Source organism: Leptonotus elevatus, chromosome 4, assembly GCF_054856555.1.
Source record: "Leptonotus elevatus isolate MCC_2025b chromosome 4, RoL_Lele_1.0, whole genome shotgun sequence".
In the NCBI taxonomy this organism is placed as follows: Eukaryota; Metazoa; Chordata; class Actinopteri; order Syngnathiformes; family Syngnathidae; genus Leptonotus; species Leptonotus elevatus.
In genome coordinates this window covers 796,372-818,792 of record NC_141242.1, presented here as the reverse complement: position 1 = coordinate 818,792, position 22,421 = coordinate 796,372, and the positions used below count along the sequence as shown (strand labels likewise).

The 22,421-nt window shown below is 47.6% G+C and overlaps 2 protein-coding genes across 4 annotated transcripts; one reads left to right on the top strand and one right to left on the bottom strand.

Moving 5' to 3' along the window:
• The first annotated feature begins 3,013 nt into the window (after positions 1-3,013).
• Positions 3,014-18,051, top strand: lsp1a (lymphocyte specific protein 1 a). 2 transcript variants are annotated; one of them, XM_086074416.1, is made up of 13 exons: positions 3,014-3,271; positions 6,196-6,336; positions 8,385-8,676; positions 10,026-10,156; positions 10,226-10,436; positions 11,077-11,208; positions 11,621-11,664; positions 12,299-12,380; positions 12,476-12,619; positions 12,703-12,798; positions 12,904-12,990; positions 13,070-13,172; positions 17,759-18,051. In XM_086074416.1, exons 1-13 carry the CDS (start codon positions 3,213-3,215, stop codon positions 17,779-17,781), a joined length of 1,545 nt encoding a protein of 514 aa, XP_085930542.1. In that variant the 5' UTR covers positions 3,014-3,212; the 3' UTR covers positions 17,782-18,051. The 2 variants fall into 2 exon arrangements, with proteins under 2 accessions (XP_085930542.1, XP_085930541.1); XM_086074415.1 differs by lacking the exon at positions 17,759-18,051 and having other exon boundaries at positions 13,070-14,544.
• prr33 (proline rich 33) lies at positions 13,852-20,213 on the bottom strand. 2 transcript variants are annotated; one of them, XM_086074413.1, is made up of 2 exons: positions 19,864-19,976; positions 13,852-17,006 (listed from the first exon to the last, which is right to left on the bottom strand). In XM_086074413.1, exons 1-2 carry the CDS (start codon positions 19,924-19,926, stop codon positions 14,352-14,354), a joined length of 2,718 nt encoding a protein of 905 aa, XP_085930539.1. In that variant the 5' UTR covers positions 19,927-19,976; the 3' UTR covers positions 13,852-14,351. The 2 variants fall into 2 exon arrangements, with proteins under 2 accessions (XP_085930539.1, XP_085930540.1); XM_086074414.1 differs by lacking the exon at positions 19,864-19,976 and adding an exon at positions 20,075-20,213 and having other exon boundaries at positions 13,854-17,006.
• Positions 20,214-22,421: the final 2,208 nt, after the last annotated feature.

The following is a 22,421-nucleotide window of genomic DNA, read 5'->3' as shown; positions in this document are numbered from 1 at the left end:
CTTGCCGATCAGCTGATCATGCGTCAGCTGTGTCGGAGAAGGCGAACATCCCAAACCTGCAGGACTCCGGCCCTCCGGGACCGAGTGTGCTCACTCCTTTTCTAGAAGAAAGCAAACCGCCTTTGGGCAGTGAAAGAGTTGACAAGAAGTTGGCAAGTAGATGTTGCAGCGCCCCCTGGAGGAGAACACGTGTGACTTTTGAGCCTCATTTCTAGGGGCATGCCGTGTCTAGCCAGTAGGGGGCGTCTTTGCTCTGCTGTTGACGTGCGCAAGGTTGAGCTTCTTCGAGCCAAAATGTCGCGTCAGCCTCTGAAGGCTTCACGAGCCAGAAGATGTTTACACGAGAACCTGCCTGTGATGTCAGACGACCTCAAGTTGGGATCTTATTCTCTCAAACCAGCTTCTTCTTCTTCTCCTGAGGTTGCTTTTGTGACCATCGTCAGTTTCAGTCAAAACCAGGTCTTCAAGGACCTCCACCAGTAATCTGAACAAACTTTGAGGCGGTCCTTCCAAAATGTTTTCAGGTCGCAGGACGCGATGGACATCACAAATGTTGTGACGTCGCCAAAGCGGATGGCGAGCAACGAGAAGGAGCAACTCAAGAGAGGATGGACGACATTGATGTGAAGGGACGCCCTCCATGTTGTTGTCCATCATGGCATGAAAAAAAGTGGGAGGTTCCTCGTCCTTCCTTCCTTTCCTTGCTGTCCATCTTCTCCAGTGACGTTCCCGAGAGATGATGCTCAAATCTGTAGAGGAAGTGGAATGCGACTGGAGAAGATGGACACCAAGATGGCGGACATCCGTCTCGCGCGTCGGGACTCGTCCGATCAAGCTCGACTGCTCGGTTCCTCTGAAGCCAGCGAAGACGTGGAACGGTTTCTTCAGCGCAAGGTTCGAGCAGGATCCAAAAGTCAGCATTGAGGGCCGAGTTGAAAAGTGGGCCAGCGTGTCCACCGATCAGCGCCAAGAACATCTGCTGGCTGTGGAAGCATCTGACCTTTGACCCCTGCTGCCTTCAACATCTTGTTGCGGTTGGTGTCATGACAGGCGGCCATTTTTCATACGTGAACGTGTCCCTCCTCCTCAAGCTTTGCAAACGTCCTTCCGCTCGTCATGTCTGCAGTTCTCATCTTCTGGATTGCACCGGAACCTTCTCGGAACCTTCTCGGAACCTTCTCGGATCCTCGATGTCACAACTCGTGAGGAGGTTTGCTGCTTTGATGACTTTTGTTCCCAAATGGGATCTCGTGTCTCCTCAGGTGGACGCTGGCCTGTCTAATGTGATTCACTTCATTATTTTTCATGTCCAATCAATCCAAAGCTTTAAAAAGACATCTTGCTACTTGTCCACTGAAGATGACATCACATGTGCTCAGCGCTCAAGTAACAACCGATCACGAGTGCGTTTGCGAACGCCACATGACCAGACCCACAAAAAAGGCGAGCCGCGATTGGTCGTTTCCGCAACTCTGAACATCTGTGATGTCATTTGTGGCAAAATGTCGTCTTGATTGGACGTGACAAATTATGAAGTGATCACATTCCTTGTCGACAAAATATGAACTTTTCAATCTCGGTTGCTCCACCTTTTTATTCGAATCGTAGATCAGTTATTGTTTTTTTTCAAAGCAAAGGAAGTTGCGAGCAATCTTCGTGATTTTAAAAATAAATGACGCTGACTCAAACCAAATAAAGGTTACGTTTAAATGGAGGTGAAGGGAAGGATTTCATGCTTGAAGGAAACATATTGAGTGCAAATGTTTGTTTTTTTCGGCGATTGTCTGCAAAGCAGGAAGATGCAAAGTCTCTGCGTGAAAGGGGCCCGTCCAGGGAGGGAAATTCTTGTCGTGCGGAGGAGTCCAGTCCAGGTGACGAGTGCCAGGGGGGGGGAAGACTCGCTGGGTCGCGGGTCAGGGAGGAGGACGAAGAAGAGGACTTTGTCTTTTTGGCTCAATGGAAACTTAAGGCCTGCCCCCCCCCCCCCCCCTCCCCGCAAAGAAACTTTTCACACAAATACCATTTCATTTTAGGGAACCAATTTCCCAAAATATTATGCGCATTTTCTGCATCTTTTCAGTCATGACTTTTTTTGTGTGGTTTTCCTCATAAAAGGAGGTGGAAACGTACAAATTCTTCGATTTGAACTCATGTTTTTCCTCTGAAAGAAACTTTTCACACAAAAACCTGCGCAAAGGTTTGAGTACTCGTCCTTTTGGGGTCTTCTGGCGGATTTCTTTGCTTTGGTGGCGTTGTTGTCATCTTGCGTTTTATGACTCCTAAAAGTTTTTGTTTCTGGCGGTCGCTCGTTGCGAGTCGGGACGCGACCGACAGGCGTCATCGCGATGACGTCACGTCACGTTTGCCAACACTCTCTCAAATATTGCTTTCATAGGACAATTTTTTTTCATAAAACGGTTTTGATTAATTTCAGATGATTGATCTAAATCGAAACTCTTCAAAGTTAAAACAATAAAAGATGTTGCTGACACTGTTGACTTCCTGCTTTGATTGTGACGTCACTTCCTGTACAGAAGAAGGCTGTTGCAAACTTGACGCGTGTGAAGTTCGTTCTCCAACAAGTCGCGCTCGTACTTGAACGTTTGCCGTCCAACCTTTTTTGATAACAAAGTCCAATACGGCCACATGACAAATGTTTAAAAACCGAAAAAGAAAATCCAAACAAAAAACAACAACAACAACACTTTAGCCTGCTCGGCATCTGCTTTCAATCGCAGGCAGATGAAAATGTTGAAGGGGGGGTTTGGAATGAGGGGCGGGAATCATCTTTCACCCCCCCGCAAACACGCGCAGGACCAGAAGGATGCTGAGCTGCTCTCAATGGAAACCACATGTAGGACAACAGAAGGGGGGGGGGGGGGGGGGGGGGTCTGAACGTGATGACTAAACCCTGCCTGTCCTCCACGCCCCCCCCCCAGACTCTCCCACCCTCCGACATTCCCGACACGCCGTGCAGGGGAGGAAGCGAGCGAGTGGCAACAAAAGAGGCAGCGTGAGCGCAACGGAACTCGCAAGAACCTCGAAAGAAGCTGACAAGAACCAGCAGCGGCTCAACAACCACAAGAAGAAGACGAAGAAGAAGAAGAAGCAGCGCAAGGCGACCCGAGGACGAACCCGAGGTCGAACCCGAGGACGAACCCGAGGACGAACCCGAGGACGTTTGCCAGCTTCAGCGAGGAAGAACCGTAAAGATGTCCAACGCGCCGCTGAGGAGGAACTCCAGCAAACAAGGTCTCCAGAACCTCATCAGGTCCGTTCACGCGCACGCGCACGCGCACGCACACTCCAGTCCAATTTCATTTGCGTCATTATTGTTTATTGATGAGGCAACTTTCTGGAAGGTTCTTAGTCATGGCACTCGTTTTGTTGATGCGTCAGGATCGAACCCAGCCAAAGAAAAGAGAAACTCTTTTGGAATTGTGCTTTTTGTCGCTTTTTCTCTTCGTAAGCAATCGGCAGCAGAACTTGGCTCAGGTTCGCCCAAAACACACCAAAATGTGGGAAAGAAAAAACAAACAAAACAAGAAGACACCTGAAAACAAACAATCAGCAGAATATAAACAATTCATGCCAAAATGGCCGACAGCTTGCGTCATTTGTGGTTCTCATGTTGATCGACCTGCAAAGCAAAATCGGTGCTGCTTAAAACCATCAAAAGAAGATCTCGGCTTTCAAAACTCTTTGCTGGATTTGGTTTCGCATCCTGAAGACGATTCTGGCATGAATTGGACACATTTGGGCAGATTCAGCTTCAAAGAGCATTCGGGCGCCAATTCTGCATTTCAACACGTTTCATTGAACTTTATGGAGCGCCGTCGACTTCCCGGAAGGCCCAAATTCTGTATGGGATTAAGGATTTAGTGGGTCACGCAGGTTTTAGGGTCGGAGGGATTTGGAAAGCGACGGCGCACAACATGTTGACATCCATTGGGGGGCAAACGCCAGATCTTTGTTGTTTGCGGCGGTCCGAGGAGAAGCGGTGCCGCTTTCAGAGGTCAAAGTTTACCCGCTGATGCCTCATTGGCCGTCCGCAAAGGAGAAAAGGAATCTTTGAAAATCTTTTGAAAACACGATTCTTTTTGGATTCTTCGTGACTCAAAGTTTCAAATTCAAATCGGAAAGCGTCAGAAAGCTGCCATTTCGTCCAAATGTTGTTTTGAACCTCATTCTTTTTGTCTTGTGGGAAAAATTCATCAGGTTGGCTCGTAAGAATGACAACTTTTGCTGTGAGGGTTTTGGCTAATTTTTAAGAGCCACCGATGAATCCGCCGACAAAGAGAATGAAATTCAAAATAAATGTTATCAAGTTTGAGAAATGTTGACAAAGTCTTGTCAAACTTGCAAAACCCGCAAACGTTCTGCCTGTAATTCACATTTTTATTGTCCGCACAAGCTATTTGATCCTTGATATATTTTTGAAGACAATCGGCCCATTCATTTGGGTTTTACTCGATATCAGAATCAGTCTTTAAAAAATCGATATCAGTCAGGCCCTAGTAATTATTATAACAAATATTAATCATCTTAATCATCTTTTTTTGCAACTTTTATGTATCAAAAGTACTTGCTGGTATCCGTACTTAGTATCGGTATCAAGTGAAAAGTAAAAGAAAACGTGCCTTCAATGGCGACTTACGGCGAGTCGAGTTGGCTGCTGTGCGCGAATGGTCGCGTCTGTTAGTGTGACGTCATCGCTGAGCGCCACATCAACGGCGACTCATGACGATGTCATCATCGGCCGGCGCCGCGTCTGTGAGTCGCGTCTGAGCGATAAAAGCAGGAGGCGGGGCCAGACGGGTGTCACTCGCTCAGTGATTGCTGTGACGTCACTTTGCGATGATGTCATCGAAGGAAGAGGCACACGACGGCTGGTAGGTTGGGTTGCCGTGGCGACGCAGCCGCCGGTCATGCCGACGGAATGGCGCCGCGAACGTCATCACTTTTATTTTGACAGCTTTCAGAATCGGCTTTTATTTTGGAATTCGGTAGCCAAATAAACGCCAGCGAGTGAGTGCGCTTATCTCAGTGTGGCGATGATGTCATCGTAAAGGAAGCAGAACAGCTGTAAACAGACTGCGACCTTTGACCCCTCCATCCCACGCGCACACACACGTTTACGATACAGGCAGAGAGTGCCTGAGGAATGTTTTTTTTTCTTTCTCTTTATCAGATTGATTGACAGGGGATTGAGACCCCCCCCCCCCATCCGTACCCTCACTCGGCCCCTCCCCCCGCCGTGGTGTCTGTGGCTTATAAACACAGCACGCGTCCTCTCACCTTATTTCAAAATGTATGTGTGTTAGCATCTTTAGCCAATTAGCATCCGTCTAATTAGCTAGCTTGAATGTTCCTACTATACTTTAGTGTTTCTTATCTTGGTAATAAAGAAAATAAATTGTAGTGATAAAACAATTGCATTTGACATGTTATCATGCTTAGCTAGTGTTAGCATACTTGGCTAGTTCTAAGGTTTTTGTACCACATAGCAGTGTTAAAAGAATATACGATACTAGCATGTATACTTTTATTCAAATTCTCTGCTTCTTATGTTTTGTAAAATGAAAAACCTGCGTTAGGTTGTGTGTTAGCGCGCTGAACTGGCTAGCATTAGCATACATAGAATATAGTAACATTTGTGTTTCTACATGTGAGCCTACTTTTGTGCTAAAATGATACGTGACATTAAAGTGTATGTTTTCATACAAATTGTGTGGGTTTTTTTTCGGGAAGTCGAAGTCGAAAGCGTTTTTAGCGGAAAGGAATGTTAGCTGGTAGCGCGAGCCGAGAAGCGTGATGACAAACGTCTGCCGACAGGTCGCGACTCGTCATGACATCATCTCATCTTTGAGTGCGCGACCTGTAATTATTATTTTTATCGTGGCTGACAACATGTCTTTGATGTCGTCGAGGACTTGTCCTACTTTTTCACGCTTGTGACATCATTGACGTCTGCCAGCGCGCAAACCAGTTCTGACATGTTGCTAACAAAACAAGCAGGTGGCCTTTATAGACACTTTTTGTTTTTTTTGCCTTTTCAGAGTCTTTCTTTTTTTATTGGTGGACCTTTAAGAGAAAACTTGACGTCCTTACGTGCGTTGAGACTGGACGAGTCACAGAAAGGCACGCAAGCGTCTGTCCTCGGAAATGTGACTAAACATGAGCACGTGGCGGCAGGTTGACGGCCCAGAGGAGCGCGGAGGACGCCGAGGAGATCCAACGCGAACGCCGGAGACGAGCCAGAGACCAGTTGTGTCGCAGGGACAGCGACGCGGCGCCCGCCGAGCACGCCGACGACCGCACGGCCAACCAACGCGCGTAAGTGCACGCGCGCGCGCACGCACACACACGCCAGCTGTTGTGACACAACTTCCAAAGAATGCAGATGACGTCGCGTCTGCCGCGTCGTCGCTCGCTCATAACACTGACAGGCGACCGGTCCATCGTTTGTCTAAATGCAACCTGACATGAACTGGCGACCGGTTGTTTGTCGAATGTCGCCGTCTTTCATCTTGCTGCCATTTTGAACGCTTGACTGCGTTTGGAGCATTTTCTTTGTGGCAAACACTGAAAACAAATATTAACTCCAACTTTGGGCAAGCAAAACAAGGTCGACGACCTCTTCCTTGGCTGAGGTAATACACTAAAAGTTGACGTCAAGACAAAATTGCAAAACAGCTTGCAAATGTTTGCGTATCAAACACAGGCTGAATCATGCACAGGTTGAGGACTTTTTTTTGGGGGGGGGTGGGGGGGGGCTTGGACCACGAGTCAAGTTGTGCTGGCCCTGCTCGAAGCGGCCCTGGCCCCGAATCTTCATCACGTACATGTTACGGTTTGTCGAAAGCAAACGTCCAAAGCAGACGGAACACACGAGGGATAGAACGGCAGAAACAAAAGGTCGATAACAACACCAAAGGTTGGCAAAACAGAGACTGCGGGAAAAAAGACAAGATGTTGGCGTGAAAACCAGAATACAACAACGAGCAACGATTCCTCACACATAATCGGCATCACCTGGAAATAGAATGTTCCCCGATAATTATTATTTGCTCCCCTCATTTTTTGGATGTTTTTTTTTTTTAAAGCTAGAGCATATGATGCAGTCTCGGAACTGAAGAGAATGCTTGAAGCAACAAAAACAGCAGAGTATAAGAGAGCAACCAGGGCCATGCAAAAAAAAACAAAAAACGTTCCCCACTGTTTTAAACAGATTTGTGAAGAAAGATGAAACTTAGCTCTATTCTAATGCTAATTGCTACAAAACGGAAACCGATAGAAATGTCCTTTTTTTCTAATGAAAGAAGAGAATCTTTCTTTTGGTAGCTTCCATGTTTTGATAGCAATAGAACACAATATTTTGTGGGCCTTTTTGTGTGCAAAATCCGTCCAAGTCCAGTAAAACAGCCGGGAGCGAAGGGGATTGCTTCAGTTAAAAAAAATGTCCCCACAAAAATCTTAATATGATTGATTTACAATGTTTGTCTTGCATATTTCAAATTCTCACATTGAAGTGTGAAGACATGTCTGCCATCTAGTGGTAATTGCTGATATTACACATTAAAACAAGTCGACCCCTGCATATTTTTTTTAAATGTAATATTTGTTTTCTTATTTTTGATTTTCCTCATTCTTCTAATTTCCTCCCGGGTTTTTTTTGTGTGTGAAAAACTTGTTTTGAATGATTGTCACAGTTTTTTGAAGAATATATTGGGTTTGTAAATAAAAAAAATGAAAACCAACAAATAAAGAAATTTTTTTTGGGGGGGGGGCTCAATTTGGCAAAATATTGACCACTTAATTGGCCAGGCCCTAATTGCAAATAGCACTCAACATGAGCTCCATTAGCTTCAACGAGGTCGGCCGTTTGCCGCGTTGTGACAAGTCTTAACGTGTCTCAGTGTTGTTGCGCAATATCCGAAATCTGCTCCGATGGCTGAAGTTCCGTTGAGCACATCATTGTTGCGCACGACAAATCAGGCGTCAAAGCGTTACTTTGCATTGCTGCAATTTTGCGGTCCCGCTGCCATTGGTATATATCGCGATTGGGCTAACTGAAGCTAGCCAAATGAGGCTAGCCCTGCTCCGTGCCCCTTCGTCCAGTTTTTACTTCCTGTTTCAAAGTTTTTGGGTCTGAAATGTCAAAAAAAGACAAAAATCCCTTTTGGGCGGCTGTGACTTTTGTTTTTTCTATCGGATGTTTTATTTGCCGGCGACATGTGAAGGTGTGAGATGGCGTGGCGGCGGGCCATCGGGGCAGCGTTAACGTCGAACCCGAACAAATTCTTTCCCAACCTCCCCATCACGAGGACTGATTGGCTTGTCGGCGACCATTCGGCTCGCGACGCCATTTGTCCCTCCTGCAGATTTGACGAGTCGGTGAAACCTCGCAGTTCGCCGTCGCTGGAGGAAGACGAAGGCTTCAGCGATTGGACGCAGCGCAGACAGCAGAGGAGGCAACGGCGCCTCCAGGAGGTGGCCGGGGGCGGACGGGACGGGGGCGAGCGGGACGAGCGGGACGAGCGGGACGGCGCCGCCTACCGAGCAGCGCCAGAAGACGCATCCTGCACGTTTTGGTCTTCATCCACTGACGTCCGGCGTGATGAGGACGACGAAGACGGCAAGCGAAACAGCACGGCCACGTCTGGGCCCAGTCAGGTGACCGATCATTTTGTTCCTGCACCAGTGTTTGTCATTCACGTTCCAGTTGAGCACAACTTCAACTTTCTTGACAGTTTTCTTTGTGTGCTTCCTGCTTGCTTCTTGTTTTGTTCTTGGCTCTTTCCGTTTGGGTTCCTTTGTGGTTTCTTTTGTTATTTTTCAACGGTTCTGGTTCTGGTTTTTGAATTGTTCCTTTTTGGCTCTTTTTGTTGCCCTTCTTCAACAGTTCTTGTGTGGTTCTTGCGTGACTCATGGGGTTCCTGAATGGTTCCTGGTTTGCTATTCTTGTGTGTGTGTTTTTTTAACGCATTCACTCTCAGCCATTTCGACTGGAGCAATCCCCTTCACTCCCGGCTTTTTTACTGGATTTTAACCGATTTTTACAAGGCCCACAAAATATTGTGTTCTATTGCTATCAAAACATGGAACCGTCCAAAAGAAAGATTAGGGTCTCTTCTTTCATCAGGAAATAAAAGTAGATTTAAATCTGTTTTCGTTTTGCAGCAATTAGCATTAGAATATAGCAAATTTATTCTCAAATCTTTTTAGAAATGTGAGTAAATGAGCTTTTTTATTTCAACATGGCCCTGGTTGTTTTCTTTTGCTCTGCTGCCACCTGCTGGCCATTTTTTGCAATAACTACCATTGCTTCAAGCATTCTCTTCAGTTGAGAGGCCGCATCAAAGCAGTGTGTTCTAGCATTTAAAAAACGTATAAATACGTCTTTGGCACACTTAAAACAACAAGATGCTGACAGACCGTTTTTACTTGTTAGAAACACATTTCGAACATTTTCAGACAATTTTTCACTGCAAAGATCTTTTGAAACTTTTTACAAACCTTGACGAAAACCCCAAATGAGCTACTTTTGCCAATAATATATATATATATATATATATATATATATATATATATATATATATATTATTTATAAAAAATGATGCTGACACTAGGAACTTCCTACAATTTTTATAATTTTTTTTTTATAATAGTAATAAAATAAAATTAGGAAATGATGTTGAGATTTTGGAAATTTTTCTTCAGAGAACTATTTACGTGCTTACTTTTTATGAGCTTAATACATGCTGATGACCCTGCAAGCTCCCTGCAATATATTTATATATTTAAAATTAAAATAACTTTTTTTTTTGGTTGACACTCATGTTTTTGTCTTTTACTGCAAATGAATATCGGCTTCCTTGACAACTAATAATGGGTATGAAATTGGCCTTGAAAAAAACATACCGTACTTAAGTACGGTTCTCATGTGGTTTCTTCTGAATGTTACGTGCGCTTCTCATGTTGTGTGCGGTCATGTTTGCATTTTGTGCGCTTCTCGCGTCCAGGTGGAGAAACGACAACAAGCCCAAGTCTCATACGCAGCCAACGTTTTCCTTCTCCGAGACTCCAAACCAGATTCTGCCCAACAGGAAGTGACATCACCTCCCAGCAACCAATCAGAGAGCGGGTCCGCCAGGTACGCACTTACGTAATGAACTCACTTAATGAACAACATTAGCATTAGCATTAGCATACGATGCGTCAGGTGCGGCGAGCAGGGCGAGGCGGCGGCCATCTTGGAAGCGGAGCGTCGTCCGGAGAAGGTCCGGCAGGGCATCCAGGACAAGGAGAGCCAGGAGCCGGAGCGGCCGGAGCGACGACACGCCCGAGCCGAGCTGGAGCTGGAGGAGCTGGCCAGGAGGAGGGAGATGAAGACGCGCCTCCCAAGCGAGGAGGAGCGGCGACGACAAGACGAGGTGAGTCACATGACCTCCATCCAGACACTGTGCAATGGCTACGCTCTAAAAAAGTGTTGGGTCAAAGGTAACTCCATTATGGATCAACAATGGACCGATCCACTTTATAGGTCAATTTGACACAACTTTGGGTTGTTTTCAAAGTAGAGCTCCGTTTTCACTCCGTTTTCGCTCCGTTTTCGCTCCGTTTGCGCTCCGTTTTCGCTCCGTTTTCGCTCCATTTTTGACCCATTCACAGTGCGGGAAATATGAATGAATCATTTATTGAAGGCCTGCCGCTCAGCGTGTGACGCCATCAGACCATCATAACAAAAATACAAATGAAAAAATGGCAGCTTGGACTTACATGGAGTGATTTGCGGCATGACTTCAATCTTTCAACAGGATTATTGCAAAGTTTGTTAGTTTGGCGGCAGAAGTTTGATGAACGGCATCTCGTGCTTGCGCTAAACAAATCCTGTGGACGTTCACTCACACTGGACAACAGTTTTGTGTTATTTGGACATCTCTCAATATATTCAATGTGTTTATGAAAGACCTTAAAAAAAACAAATAGTCAATAAAATCGTACCGTATTTAATCACTTTGTTGGGATCGGCAAGAGGACGCCGTTGATGGTTTGTTGATGTTTGATTGACAGGAGGAGCGCGGGCGCATGAAGGAGGAGATGGCGAGGAGGAGGACGGACGCGGCCGAGAGGATGAAGATGTTGAGCGGCGGCGACGTGTTGGAGGGCGAGACCTTCGGCCCCATCAGGACGCCCGCGCACAAAGTAAATCTCACGGGACGTCCATTCACAAGCTTTCGACATCACGTCGCTCATTTGGGGCAACTTTTTAAATATCAGCCCTGCAACAATGTGCGTGCGCTTTACTCTGATTGGACCAATCAGAGCCCGGCTTACAAAATGAAGCGAGCAGACGTGTGCCGACCAACTAACGATCACTTTGAAACACTTTTGGTCCATTTTAAAGACTTGTGGACATTTTTAGAATGCTTGACAACATTTACACCAACAATTTAAAGACTCTGTTATGCAAATGCGTTCAAACCCACGTTTGAACTTCACTCAGTCTAAACACTTTCCAAACATGCTTTTTAAAGGCTTTAATTGCATTCGAGACCACATTTTTAGAACTTGATGACGTCATGTCCTGTCTTCCGTGTTGTCTTGCGACTTCCAGATCACCGAGAGGACGGAGTGCCTCAGCCGCTCGCTGAAGAAAAGGTGACTCAAATTAACATATTTAACTCATTCACTGCCATTGGCGGCTACAGACGTCAAAAATTCATTTGAACTATTTACTATTCATTTAAAAAAAATTCCCAAAACCTAGAATTTGTTTTATTGTACATTTAGAACAGATGTAAAAATGTGTGATTAATCGTGAGTTAACTACTGAAGTCATGCGATTAATTGCAATTGAAAAAATGTCATCGCCCGACGCCCCTAATTTTTAATGATCTTTTCTTTTCTTTTTTCTTTTTAAATCTCATCAGGCGATTACATTTTTCAATTGTAATTAATCACGACTTCAATAATTAATTCACGATTAATCACAAATTTTATATCTGTTCTAAATGTACAATAAAACAACTTATTTTCAGGTTTTCATACTCTTATTACCAAAAGTGGAAAAAGTGTGAAATTAATAGAAATAGTACAAATGAATTTTTGACGTCTATGGACGTCAGTGGCAGTGAATGAGTTAAATATGCATGACGTGAACAATTTCGTAAAGTTCCAAGAAACTAACGTTCCGTGAGGCTTGAAGCGGAGATGCCGCTGGGGTGGGTGCTTTTTTTTTGTCTTGTTGTCATGGCAACCAGGTCCTCTTTTGTTGCTGTCTTCCACTTTTCAGTAACAGTTTCAAAAAGACGCCAGCGCTCGTCCTCGTCAGCAACATCGACGACAAGATGGAGCAGTACGCGCACGCTGTGGAGGTGCGCGCGCGCGCACGCACACACGCACACACGCACACACAGACCGACAGTCAAGATCAATCAATCAATCAGTTACCAATTCTCTGCGTGTCCAGAATTCTCAGGAACGTCGAGGCTCGAGGACCGTGGCGGCGGTGGACCTTCCCAACTCGCTGGACGCCGTCACCTCCAAGAAGAACCTGTTTGAAGCTAACGAGATGCGGACCGCCGGCAGCCCCCCCAAAAGCGCTTCCTGTCAGGTGAGCGTTTTTGAAGCGTTCTATTTATTTTCTCAAGAAAGGTCCGATTTCTGCTGCTCTCCTCTCACGGGTTCGCTCATCAGGACACTGACGGATTGAAGGTGGGCGTGGCCAACCTGATCACCCAGTGGGTGAAGGGCCAACCGGACGGCGGCCGACCTCTGCAGAGCCGCGCGGCGGTGAGTAACGACGTCCGCGCGAGTCGACAAAGCAAGCAAAATGTGGGAGTCGTGCTAACGGCTTTATGCTAAGCTAAGCGTTAATCCATGACCGTGTTTTGTCAGGATGTGAAGTGCGGAGATGTGATGCAGAAGAAGAACATGTGGGAGGTCATTGGCGATTCCTCAGGGAGGCCCACCGCCATCGTCAAGGTAACGCATGCTAATGCTAACATGCTACGTGCGTTGCTTTCTGTGACGCACGCCGACGCTTGTTGCGCGTCTCGGTCAGGGTTCGGCGGCGGCGAGTAAGAAGTACACGTTTGTGGTGACGGGACACGGCAAGTACCAGAAGATCTCTGCGGACCAGGAACAGGCCACCGATGGAAAGTCGGGTGAGAGAAGCCACGCCCACTTGAAACACACTGGAAACAAAACCAGAGGCACTTTTGTACTGTGAATGGCCAACAACCTCTTCTTGGTACATTTTCATTTTAAAATGATAACCACCATTTTTGGGGAAAACCGGTTCCTGGGAATCAAAGTTTTTGAGAAATAGTAACTACAAAGTCCTCGGCACATCGATGTAAATAACATTTCAGCAAATCGAACCAATGAGCTCGCGGAAGTCGCTGCACCGTATGTCGCAAAAAGTGAGCTGTGAAATATTTCAATATCTGACATTCGGATCAGAAAAAATGTCATCCATCCTGAAAGTCCTCATCCTAAACCTACTCCGCCCCAAAACCAGACTTGGGCACTCCCGTTGTTGTTAATGTCCGCCTTTCCGGTGAGAGTTTTGACGCAAAAATACAAAATGGATTGAGAAGGACCGTCTGTACTGACCCGGTTGGGGCGGACCAAAACCTGCTTCGGTCCGTGTTCAGCTTGTGTATTTTTTGGAGGCTTCGCCACCGCAAAGCTGGGAATCCGTCAACGACGGGCCGACGGAAGTGCCCACCCCCGCCCCGAACCTCGTCTTTGAGTACCTTTCGAAACGATATCTAACTGACAAAAACTGGCAACAGGTGAAAAACTTTGCCTGGTTGTTTTATTTTGAAATTCCCTCAGAGAAGTGAAGGTAGAAATTCAGATTTAGAATTTAAAAATGGAAGATGAGCGCACGCACGCACACACAAAACATGCGGAGGCGGCGAGGGGACCAACATCGGCAGTTAAGCCCACTTTTTGACTTTCCAACGATTCGTCTTTTCAACTTTCCCGACGACCTTCAACTTTCTTGACACAAACGTTCTCCTTCCGGAATCAATTCCGTCTGATCCAGAACACGACAAAGTCCACAAACGGCGTCAACGCGACTATTTTGTTCTCTTTCACGATCTGGAACGTGAAAAAGAACGCGTCAGACTCCGAGGCGAGCGTGAAAGACCACCAAAGGAACATCTGGAACAAACGGGAGGCTCGTTAAGGAGTTCAAACATCAAAGCTTTTAATGGGAAGACAAACGAGGCGCTCGCGCGAAAGCCAAAACCAGCGCAACCGGGACCCGGCGACGACTTGAGGCCCGACGCACTTTAACCTTTGCCGACACACCCGAGCGCCCTCGTGACTTCTTAAGACGAGCTGAAGCCTCTGGCGGTTCTGTTAAAGTCTTTCGGTTCGTCTTCTTTGGCCTTGCGCGCAATCAGGCCCATCTCAAAGACGGTGGAGAACTTGGCGAGGGGTCTGCAGGCGGCCTCCTTCAGCTTCTTGGCGTCGAACCTGGGGCTGAAGAGCAAGACGGGCAGCCGGTGCGCAAAGGACGGGATGTCCTTGGCCCGCTTGGCCTCGTCCTCGTCGTCCGTCTTCTTCCCGTCCGTCTTCTGCAGCTCGATCTGATGCATGATGTTCTCCTTGCTGGAGAACATCTGGAAGAGGACGGCGTCCCACATCTTGGTGGCTTTCGGGGGTGTGGAGCCGGCGGCGGGGCCTCCCTGGCTCTGGTCCTGGCTCTGGTCCTGGTCCTGGCCCGCTGCCTCCGTTGGTGGAAACAAAGGCTCTTCCTGCTCCACTACCAAGTGCTTCTTTAGTCTGGACCAGCCGCTCATTTTGGATTTCAAGGCCTTTGGTTTCTGGACGGTCTTGGGCGACTCGCCGTCTTCCTTGTCAGCTCCTGCAAGTGTTCCAGTCTCGTCGTCCTTGTTTTGACTTTGGGCAGCTTTTGCTTTGACCTTCGCAACCTCTTTGACTTTCACCGGCTCTTCAACCTTTGCCTGATCTTGCCGTTTGGAGGGCGGGACTTTGTCTTTGCCAAGGAGCTTTCTGACCGCCATCAGAGGGTCCTTCTCACGAGTCGGAGGCGCTCGTTTGGCCGTGGAAGGTGCTGGCAAGTCCGTCTTCTGGCGGACGGCAGTTCTGCTGCCTGAGGTTGGCGGTTTACAAACCTGTTGTTGCTTCTCTGGGAACGGTGGCGGAACCGTCGTCATCTCGGGCCGCGGCGCCACTGCTGAGTTTTCTGCTGTCTGGGAGGCAACGATCGTAGCAATTAATGGGGCGGTCTTGTCCTCAAATCTGGAGCTGTCTTTGACTTCTCGGGCTGGCGTTTTACTGCGGGGGGCTGCGGCGTCCTCGCGAGTCGCCTCCTGAGATCTCGTCATCTCGAAGGCCGGCGCGTGCGTTCCGATTCCACCGTAAGCGGCATACGCTCCGGGCATCAGCCCGCGGTAGGCGGACTTGGATTTGGGCCCCACGAGAGTTGGGGTCTTTGACCTCTGCAAGGCTGCCGCCGGTCCACCTTGGGGGGACGTCCCATATGTGGGAGTTCTTGGTCTTTTAAAAGCTGGAGATGAGCTTAGCAGCCGCGACGCCTCGGACGTTGGAGTTTTGGGCCTCTGATACCCGAAGGATGTTGCGGCAGATGCGAGCTCAGCCGTCAGAGTTCTTCTGGTCAGATCGGGTTCTGATTTGGACTTTGTAACCATCTGTGGGAAGCTTTCCTGGACCTCCCCGTTCAGAACTGTCGTAAGCACGTTGATCTCTGGAGTCTTGGCTCTCATTTTGGGGGTCCTGGACCCGTCTGGCTCCGTCGTCACTGGGGACACGGCAAACAAGAGCGGGTTCGCTTTGGAAACCTCAAACACGGGCGTCGCGGCACGCTTTGCCGGGGTTCTCGGACGCCCTGTGAGGCATCGCAGGGATTGCATTTCCTGGCTCGGGGTTTGGACCCTCGTTTCGGATGTGGGCGTGGCTCTCCTTATCTCGATGGTTGGAGCTACTGCAGCGTTCATCTCAACTCTTGCGGTTTTTTCTCTTCCCGCGTCTGCGGCGGGTGTTTTTGCTTGTGGCTCGGAGGCGACCGAAGGATTTGGGGTGGCGGACCTCCTGGCTTCAAATGCTGGTCTTGCTTCTTGGTTGCTTTCGGTGGCGATGGTGCAGCCGATGGCAGTTAGAGCGAATGTGTCATACACCGGCGGCGTCCTGGATGTCTCGTAGTAGGAGGTGCTCGCCGTGTACTGACGGATTTGGGGGACCTCAAACATGGACTTGGGAGATTTGGAAGGTTCGGAGGCCTTGAATGTCGGACGAGGACTTTTGGGCTTGACCAACTGAGTCAGCACCGTGAGAGGCCTAGTCAAAGCCCGAGGTCCGGTTGCTGGGTAGAAGAACGGATTGGGGCTGACTGGTTTTGGCTTGGTTGGTGGGCCGACCGCTCGTCTGGGAGCTTCTTGAAAAGGACTCGCATTTGGGGGTTTTGACTCTGGAAGAGGACCTGAAGGTCGCTGAGTGATTCTAGGAGCCGTCGGCTGGACGGGCACCATCGGAGTGGGCGGGGCTTGTTGCGGCGAACTTGGGTACAGAATGGCGGCGCCGTGTTGCGGGTATTGCGGGAAGGCGAGCGGCTGAGGCGAGAACCTGCCCGCTCGAGAGAAGGCCGCCCGCTGCGGGTACGGCGACGCCACATGCTGATAAAGCGGGCGGGCGGCGAAGCGAGACGACTGCTGGGCGGCGTAGAACGCATACGGCACCTCGGGCGTTTTGGGCGGCGTGCCGCGGTCGCTGCGCTCGAGGTCGGGGCTGGCTTCGTTGACGGGGGAGAGGCTGGAGCGGAAAGGGGCGGCGGCCTGCGACGCCTGCGGGGACGTCTTCTTTTTGCCGTTCCGTTTCAGGAGCTTCTGGAGTCGGGCATTGTCTTTCCCGGGCTTGGGGAACAAGGGGGGCGGGTACTGGAGGGAGAAGAATCCAGGCGGGATGGCTGCTCCGTAAGCGACCGCCATGAGCGCCTCGACCTCCTGAAGGCCAAACCGCAACAAGTGTCAGACTCAAGCATATGCGCCGCGCAAATACAATTAGCTTAGCATGCTAAAGTAACACTGAGACCGGTTTTTCAGTGAATAATGGAGGTTCCATCAAAAGAAAATGAAAACCTAACCTAAATCCCTCGCTGCACCAAAAAGGTTAAATCACGAAAAGTCAACATTAAAAACGACATTTTTCCCAAGATTGGACTTTCACTTTGGCTGTTCATAATTGTTAAATGTCTTACTTTATTTTTTAGACTTATTGATTACATTTAATTATCCCATTTTTTAGGCCTTAAAATGTGTCCATTTTGCCGGCGTAATGGAAACAGGATTAAATGTGATTGCTCCTTTCAAGAAACTAAAAAGTTTTAGTTCAATGTTTTTTTTTTGCTACACCAAAAAAATTCAATAAAATTCACACTTCAGTTTGACCCACGACAACCAACGTATTTAGTTTGTCTTGTAAATATTGAACAAACAAAAGTCAAACTATAATATATTGTTGAATTAACTTTAGTGATTTCACTTTTACTAACCCACCCCCCCCCAACCCCCCCCCCCCCCAACCCCCCCCCCCCCCCCCCCCCCCCCCGCTCGTTAACATTCTCATTTTCTGGATGTTGTCAATTTTAAAATGGGTCCATTTGAATTGCAATGTAAAAATGATCATTATTATTGTGACAGTGAAGATTTTTTTCACCGTCATCAATAAGAAATGTTTTTATTTGTGTCTTTTCCAGATTTGTGTCAAAGTCACTACTGATGTCCTTTCTCCAGCTTGACCCCCCCCCCCCCCCCACACACACACACACACTGACCCCGCTCCCGCTTTGTGACTTAAAGGTCACACAGACGGTCAGTCACGTCGTTCATGTCTTCGTCATCTGAGCTGTACAATCACTTCCTGTTTACTTTGCAATCACTTCCTGTTTACTTTGCAATCACTGAGGCCTTTTTTTTCCCTTTTTTTGTGCTTGTATGAGTTTGTACTGCCCTTTTTTAAGTCAATTAAAATCTTTTTATACTGCAATAATCTCTGACTTTTTACCAATCTACATTAAATCAGTTGTATATTTTTTTAGGTTGAAGTCCTATTTTGCATGTTTTTGATATTGAAGTTTTACAGTTTTAAAATTGCAATCGTTTATATTAGCCATAAAAGGTCCGATTTTCAAGAGTCACCTTTTTTTGATGAATGTGGTCTATTTTGAAAGTAAACCATTTTGAAGAATATTGTCACAATTTTGTGGGAACAAAGTTCTATATTTTTGATAACAAACGTCACTGATTGCGTTTATTTGATATCGCTCATTTCGGACTCAATAAAGGCGCACATTTGCACACGCACACACACTGCCATTTATGCACCATCACAAATCTGAAAGAAAACAATTTCATACATGTTTGACATGTTTAATGGAAGCGCATTGTTGCCACACCAGAATCAAACCTTCAATATGCACGATTCATTTCACATTTGAAGCTGACAAGTTTCACATGAAACTTCTCAAGTTATAACGTCTCAAGTATTCGTGTCTTCTTTGTAAATCAAAAATCTTTAACCTTAAGATTGGATTTGATAGGAGTTCGATTTTTTGACAAGCTATTTGACTTAGTCGGGAAGTCGACCCAAATGCACACGTTTCGATGCATCTCCGGGGGCGGCCATTTGCTGTCGAGCGGAAATGACATCACAGTTGCTCAGGCTCATATAACGACCAATCGCGCGTCACCTGTTTTCTGAAGCTGAGCCGTGATTGGCCGTTACTCGAGTCCTGAGCAAATGTGAAGTCACTTTCAGTTGACAGCGCGTGGCAAAATGGCCGCTCCCAGAAATGGTTAAAAACACGTGGTTTTTGGAGGAAGTCAACCCCCTGCCCCCACTTAAATGTATTTATTTATTTATTTTAAATATCAAGAAAGTGTTCTATGCACCCCGACTATTCCAAAAAGACATTCTGATGAATATTGCGTTTGTGGAATATGACTTAAGAAGCAAAATGATCCACTTCAGGTGGCGGCCATTTGCCACTCGTTGTCAAGTGAAAATGACATCGCAGTTGCTCAGCGCTAACGCGGAAACGACCAATCACAGCTCAGCCTGAGAATGTCATATGACCTCACTCAGGTGAGCCCTGAGTGACTGTGATTGTGTCATTTTCAATCCACTGCAAGCGGCAAAATGGCCGCCCCCTGAGATGCATAAAAACAGGACCATTTTCGTATTCAACAAGCGCAATATTCATCACGATGCCATACATATTATTCATTTGTTGGGTTGGCTTTCCACTTCACTGCAGGAAACGTTCCATTTATCAAAATGTTGTTGTTTTTAATAAGTTACTCGATTTGTTGCGATGTCTTGAGTGTGACGTTCATTATCTTCCTCCCGGCACTTAAGCTACATTGACCGCACAGTATGCGTGTATTTATACTCACCTCTGCGCTGAGGTGCCAAAATAGTTTGTGATCACGTGACCGATGACATCTCACCTGCCTGACAGCTGATTGGCTGCCACCCAGCCCAGCCAATTGCAGGAGGAGTTAGCAAGAACTAAGAATAATTAAGAATATTCAAATAGCGATAGATCGTAAAGAATCAGCTGTCACTTGTTGGTGAAATTTAGATCCAGCAAGTCCAACGTTCCCATTCCGTCCCCCCTCCCCGGTTGAAAAATGAGCCCCCCCCCCCCCCCCCCCTCCTTTTAAGGCACTAGAAGGTTGGCGTCAACAGTGGAAAGAGTAATTATAGCCGTGTCATAAAAGCCGTTGTGGTCCACAATGACCGATACGGACCCAAAAAGCCCCCGGTCCCCCCCCGACCCCCACCCCGACATTTTCTTACCGGCTGAAGCGCAGCAGGCAGGTTCCCCTTCAAGCGAGACAAGTCACATAGCAAGCGCAACATGTGAAGCTTTCAAGGTCTGTGCTGCCCCCCCCCCCCGCGCCCCCACCCCCGACAACAAACAGTGGCAAGGTGGGCAGGTCGGATGGCTGGACTGGGAGCCGCCCCCAAACCCCCCCCAGCCGGAGTTGAGAAGTAAAGGTGTGTTTACCTGCTGCAGTGGCGCTGGGGGGGCGGCCGTGTGTCCGGCTGCTGCCTGCGTGTCGCAGCCCGGAGTGTCAAAGCGGCTGATTCGCGTGGCGCCCCACTCCGCCCCCCCTCCTGCCTTTGAACGCGAGGATCGCACGCCATCGTCCCAAAATAAACGGAGTGACAGCAGCCGGCCGCCGCCGGGCTGCAAATGCGAGCTCTGAACCTTAAGTTTCACCCCCCCCCAACCGGGCTCCAAAAGCGGGCTCAGAGGGCCCCCCAGGGGACCTGACTGCACCTGCAAAAGGCCCCCAGCTCAGCCTTCTGATGCACACGAACCTTGACAACCTCATCTTCGCGTCTGCGACATCACATTCGGGTGACCGCATTTTCCAAAAGAATCAAAATCAAAATATACAATTCCATTGTCAGCGGGAAGTATTTCTAACAAATGTCATCGCTAGTCAGTGGTTGCGTTACTGCTTGAGCTAATGCTAAATGCTATTTGGAGTTCAACAGGGCAAAACAAGCCACTCAGCATCATGGCAGCTTTTGTGCTCAGTCCCAACAGTTTTTGGAAGCTCGTCCCGCGTCGTAACATCGGGAATATGCCGGCAGAAAAGTTTGCCTTGCGTTGGGTCTGACCGGCAACCGCAACATTAGGCTCGTAGGACTACATTTCCCATGATTCAGGAAGTAGTAGTAGACTTCTGTGACCTGGCTCACACAATTGGCATGCTGACTGGACAAAAAGGAAAAAAAAAAAATCCGTTCAAACATACTGTGGAGTGCCTTTGGTTACAGGACGTCCTCGAGTTTTGGGCCTCAATATTCCCTCCTTTGCTCCGAACCCGGGCGCCAGGCGCGACTCGCGTCTCTCATTCGATACTCACATCCGTCACCTCAAAAACATTGCCAAAACTCGTCCCCTCTCTCCCGACCGCATGCGGAGAACTCGATCCATGCCTTCGTCTCCTCCAGGTTGGACTGCTGTAAAACCCTCCTGATCGGGACCCCGGGCAAAAGAGCCTCCAAAAACCACAGCACGTCCACAACCGTGCTGCTCGGGTCCTGATGAGGAGACGCAAATGTGACCACGTCACGCCGGTCCTCAAACCCCTCAGCCAATGAGTCGCCCTCCAAAATGCCAGGCGACGCCTTCACCGGCCTGGTCCGGACTCTCCACCACGGGCCGCAGGGGTCGCAGGGGTCGCAGGGCCGCAGGGCCTTCCAGATGCTCGTCCCTTCTCCAACACAGCTGATTTATGATCAGCTCATCAGCAGAAGCCTGACAACCATCTTGCTGATTGGAATCAGCTCGTGTTGGAAGTGAGAAACCTCCAAAACCGGCAGGACTCCGTCCGGCCCTCCAGGACCGCATTTTGACACCTGAGTTAAAAAAAGAAAAAAAAAGGCCTATTCATTTTTTACATTTCTTTATTTCTTTATTTCAATTGCTAGATTTCATGTTTTTTTTTACTGCTTTATTTATAGCCATTTGTTTTAATCTTCCTCTGTAGCACTTTGAGATTTCTTTGAATTTGTAATGCACTTTACATTTCAATGTATTATTATTATTATTATTATTATTATTATTATTATTATTATTATTATTATGGGGGGAAAACGCATATTCTTTATGATGTATTATTATGTCTGCAGTGCATGATTTAAGTTTGAACTAATTTCCCATAATGCAACAGGGTATGAACTTGCGCATGTGCACGTCATACCCCGTTGCATTGTGGGAGAATATGCGTCGAGCCGACCTGTATGTTTGCAAATACGTTCAAGTATATTCGCCAGTCAAAAACGTTTGCTTCATTTTTACGCTACTTAAAGACATCTTTTGCTGCGTTGTGTTATCTGATGTTATTGTTCATTTATTACGGATGGAGTCCAATCGGCATGTTTTGTGCGCGTGTTCGCTGTGGACTCGCTTCATACAATGCTACTGCAGCACCCCCTAGTGGAAGACGTGAGCTCTGTCGTCGCAGGACTTTCAAAGCCACTCAACGTTCATTTTCCCAACACTAAAAATGTTTAGCATCCATCATTCGATCAATACAATCAAAATGTGGAGAGAAGAATGTTGAGGACAGAAAATGAGCGGGTTCCATTCACTTTCCATTGGAGGAGCGCATGAGGTTTAAGAGGAGAAGCTCGAAGGATATTGCGAGAACGTCGAGAGGAGACGCAAGAACGAAGACATTCAAGGTGAACGTCGAGAGGAGGATCTTCAAGAAAATCGAGAGGTCCGACGTTGGAGAAGGTTCGGAAGATGAGCGGGGTTGGAGACTCCAGCAGGTCCAGAAAGTGGAAAACCCCTGAAAGACTTGAGGTGCTTCTACTCAAACCTCCACCTGCTG

Coding starts and splice junctions, on each gene's coding strand:
- lsp1a (XM_086074415.1), top strand. CDS start 3,213: ATGTCCAACGCGCCGCTGAGGAGGAACTCCAGCAAACAAGGTCTCCAG. Junction 11,665..12,298: donor AGCCGCTCGCTGAAGAAAAG/GTGACTCAAATT, acceptor TCCACTTTTCAG/TAACAGTTTCAAAAAGACGC. Junction 12,799..12,903: donor CTCTGCAGAGCCGCGCGGCG/GTGAGTAACGAC, acceptor GTGTTTTGTCAG/GATGTGAAGTGCGGAGATGT.
- prr33 (XM_086074413.1), bottom strand. CDS start 19,926: ATGTTGCGCTTGCTATGTGACTTGTCTCGCTTGAAGGGGAACCTGCCT. Junction 17,007..19,863: donor TGCCTGCTGCGCTTCAGCCG/GTAAGAAAATGT, acceptor TTTGGCCTTCAG/GAGGTCGAGGCGCTCATGGC.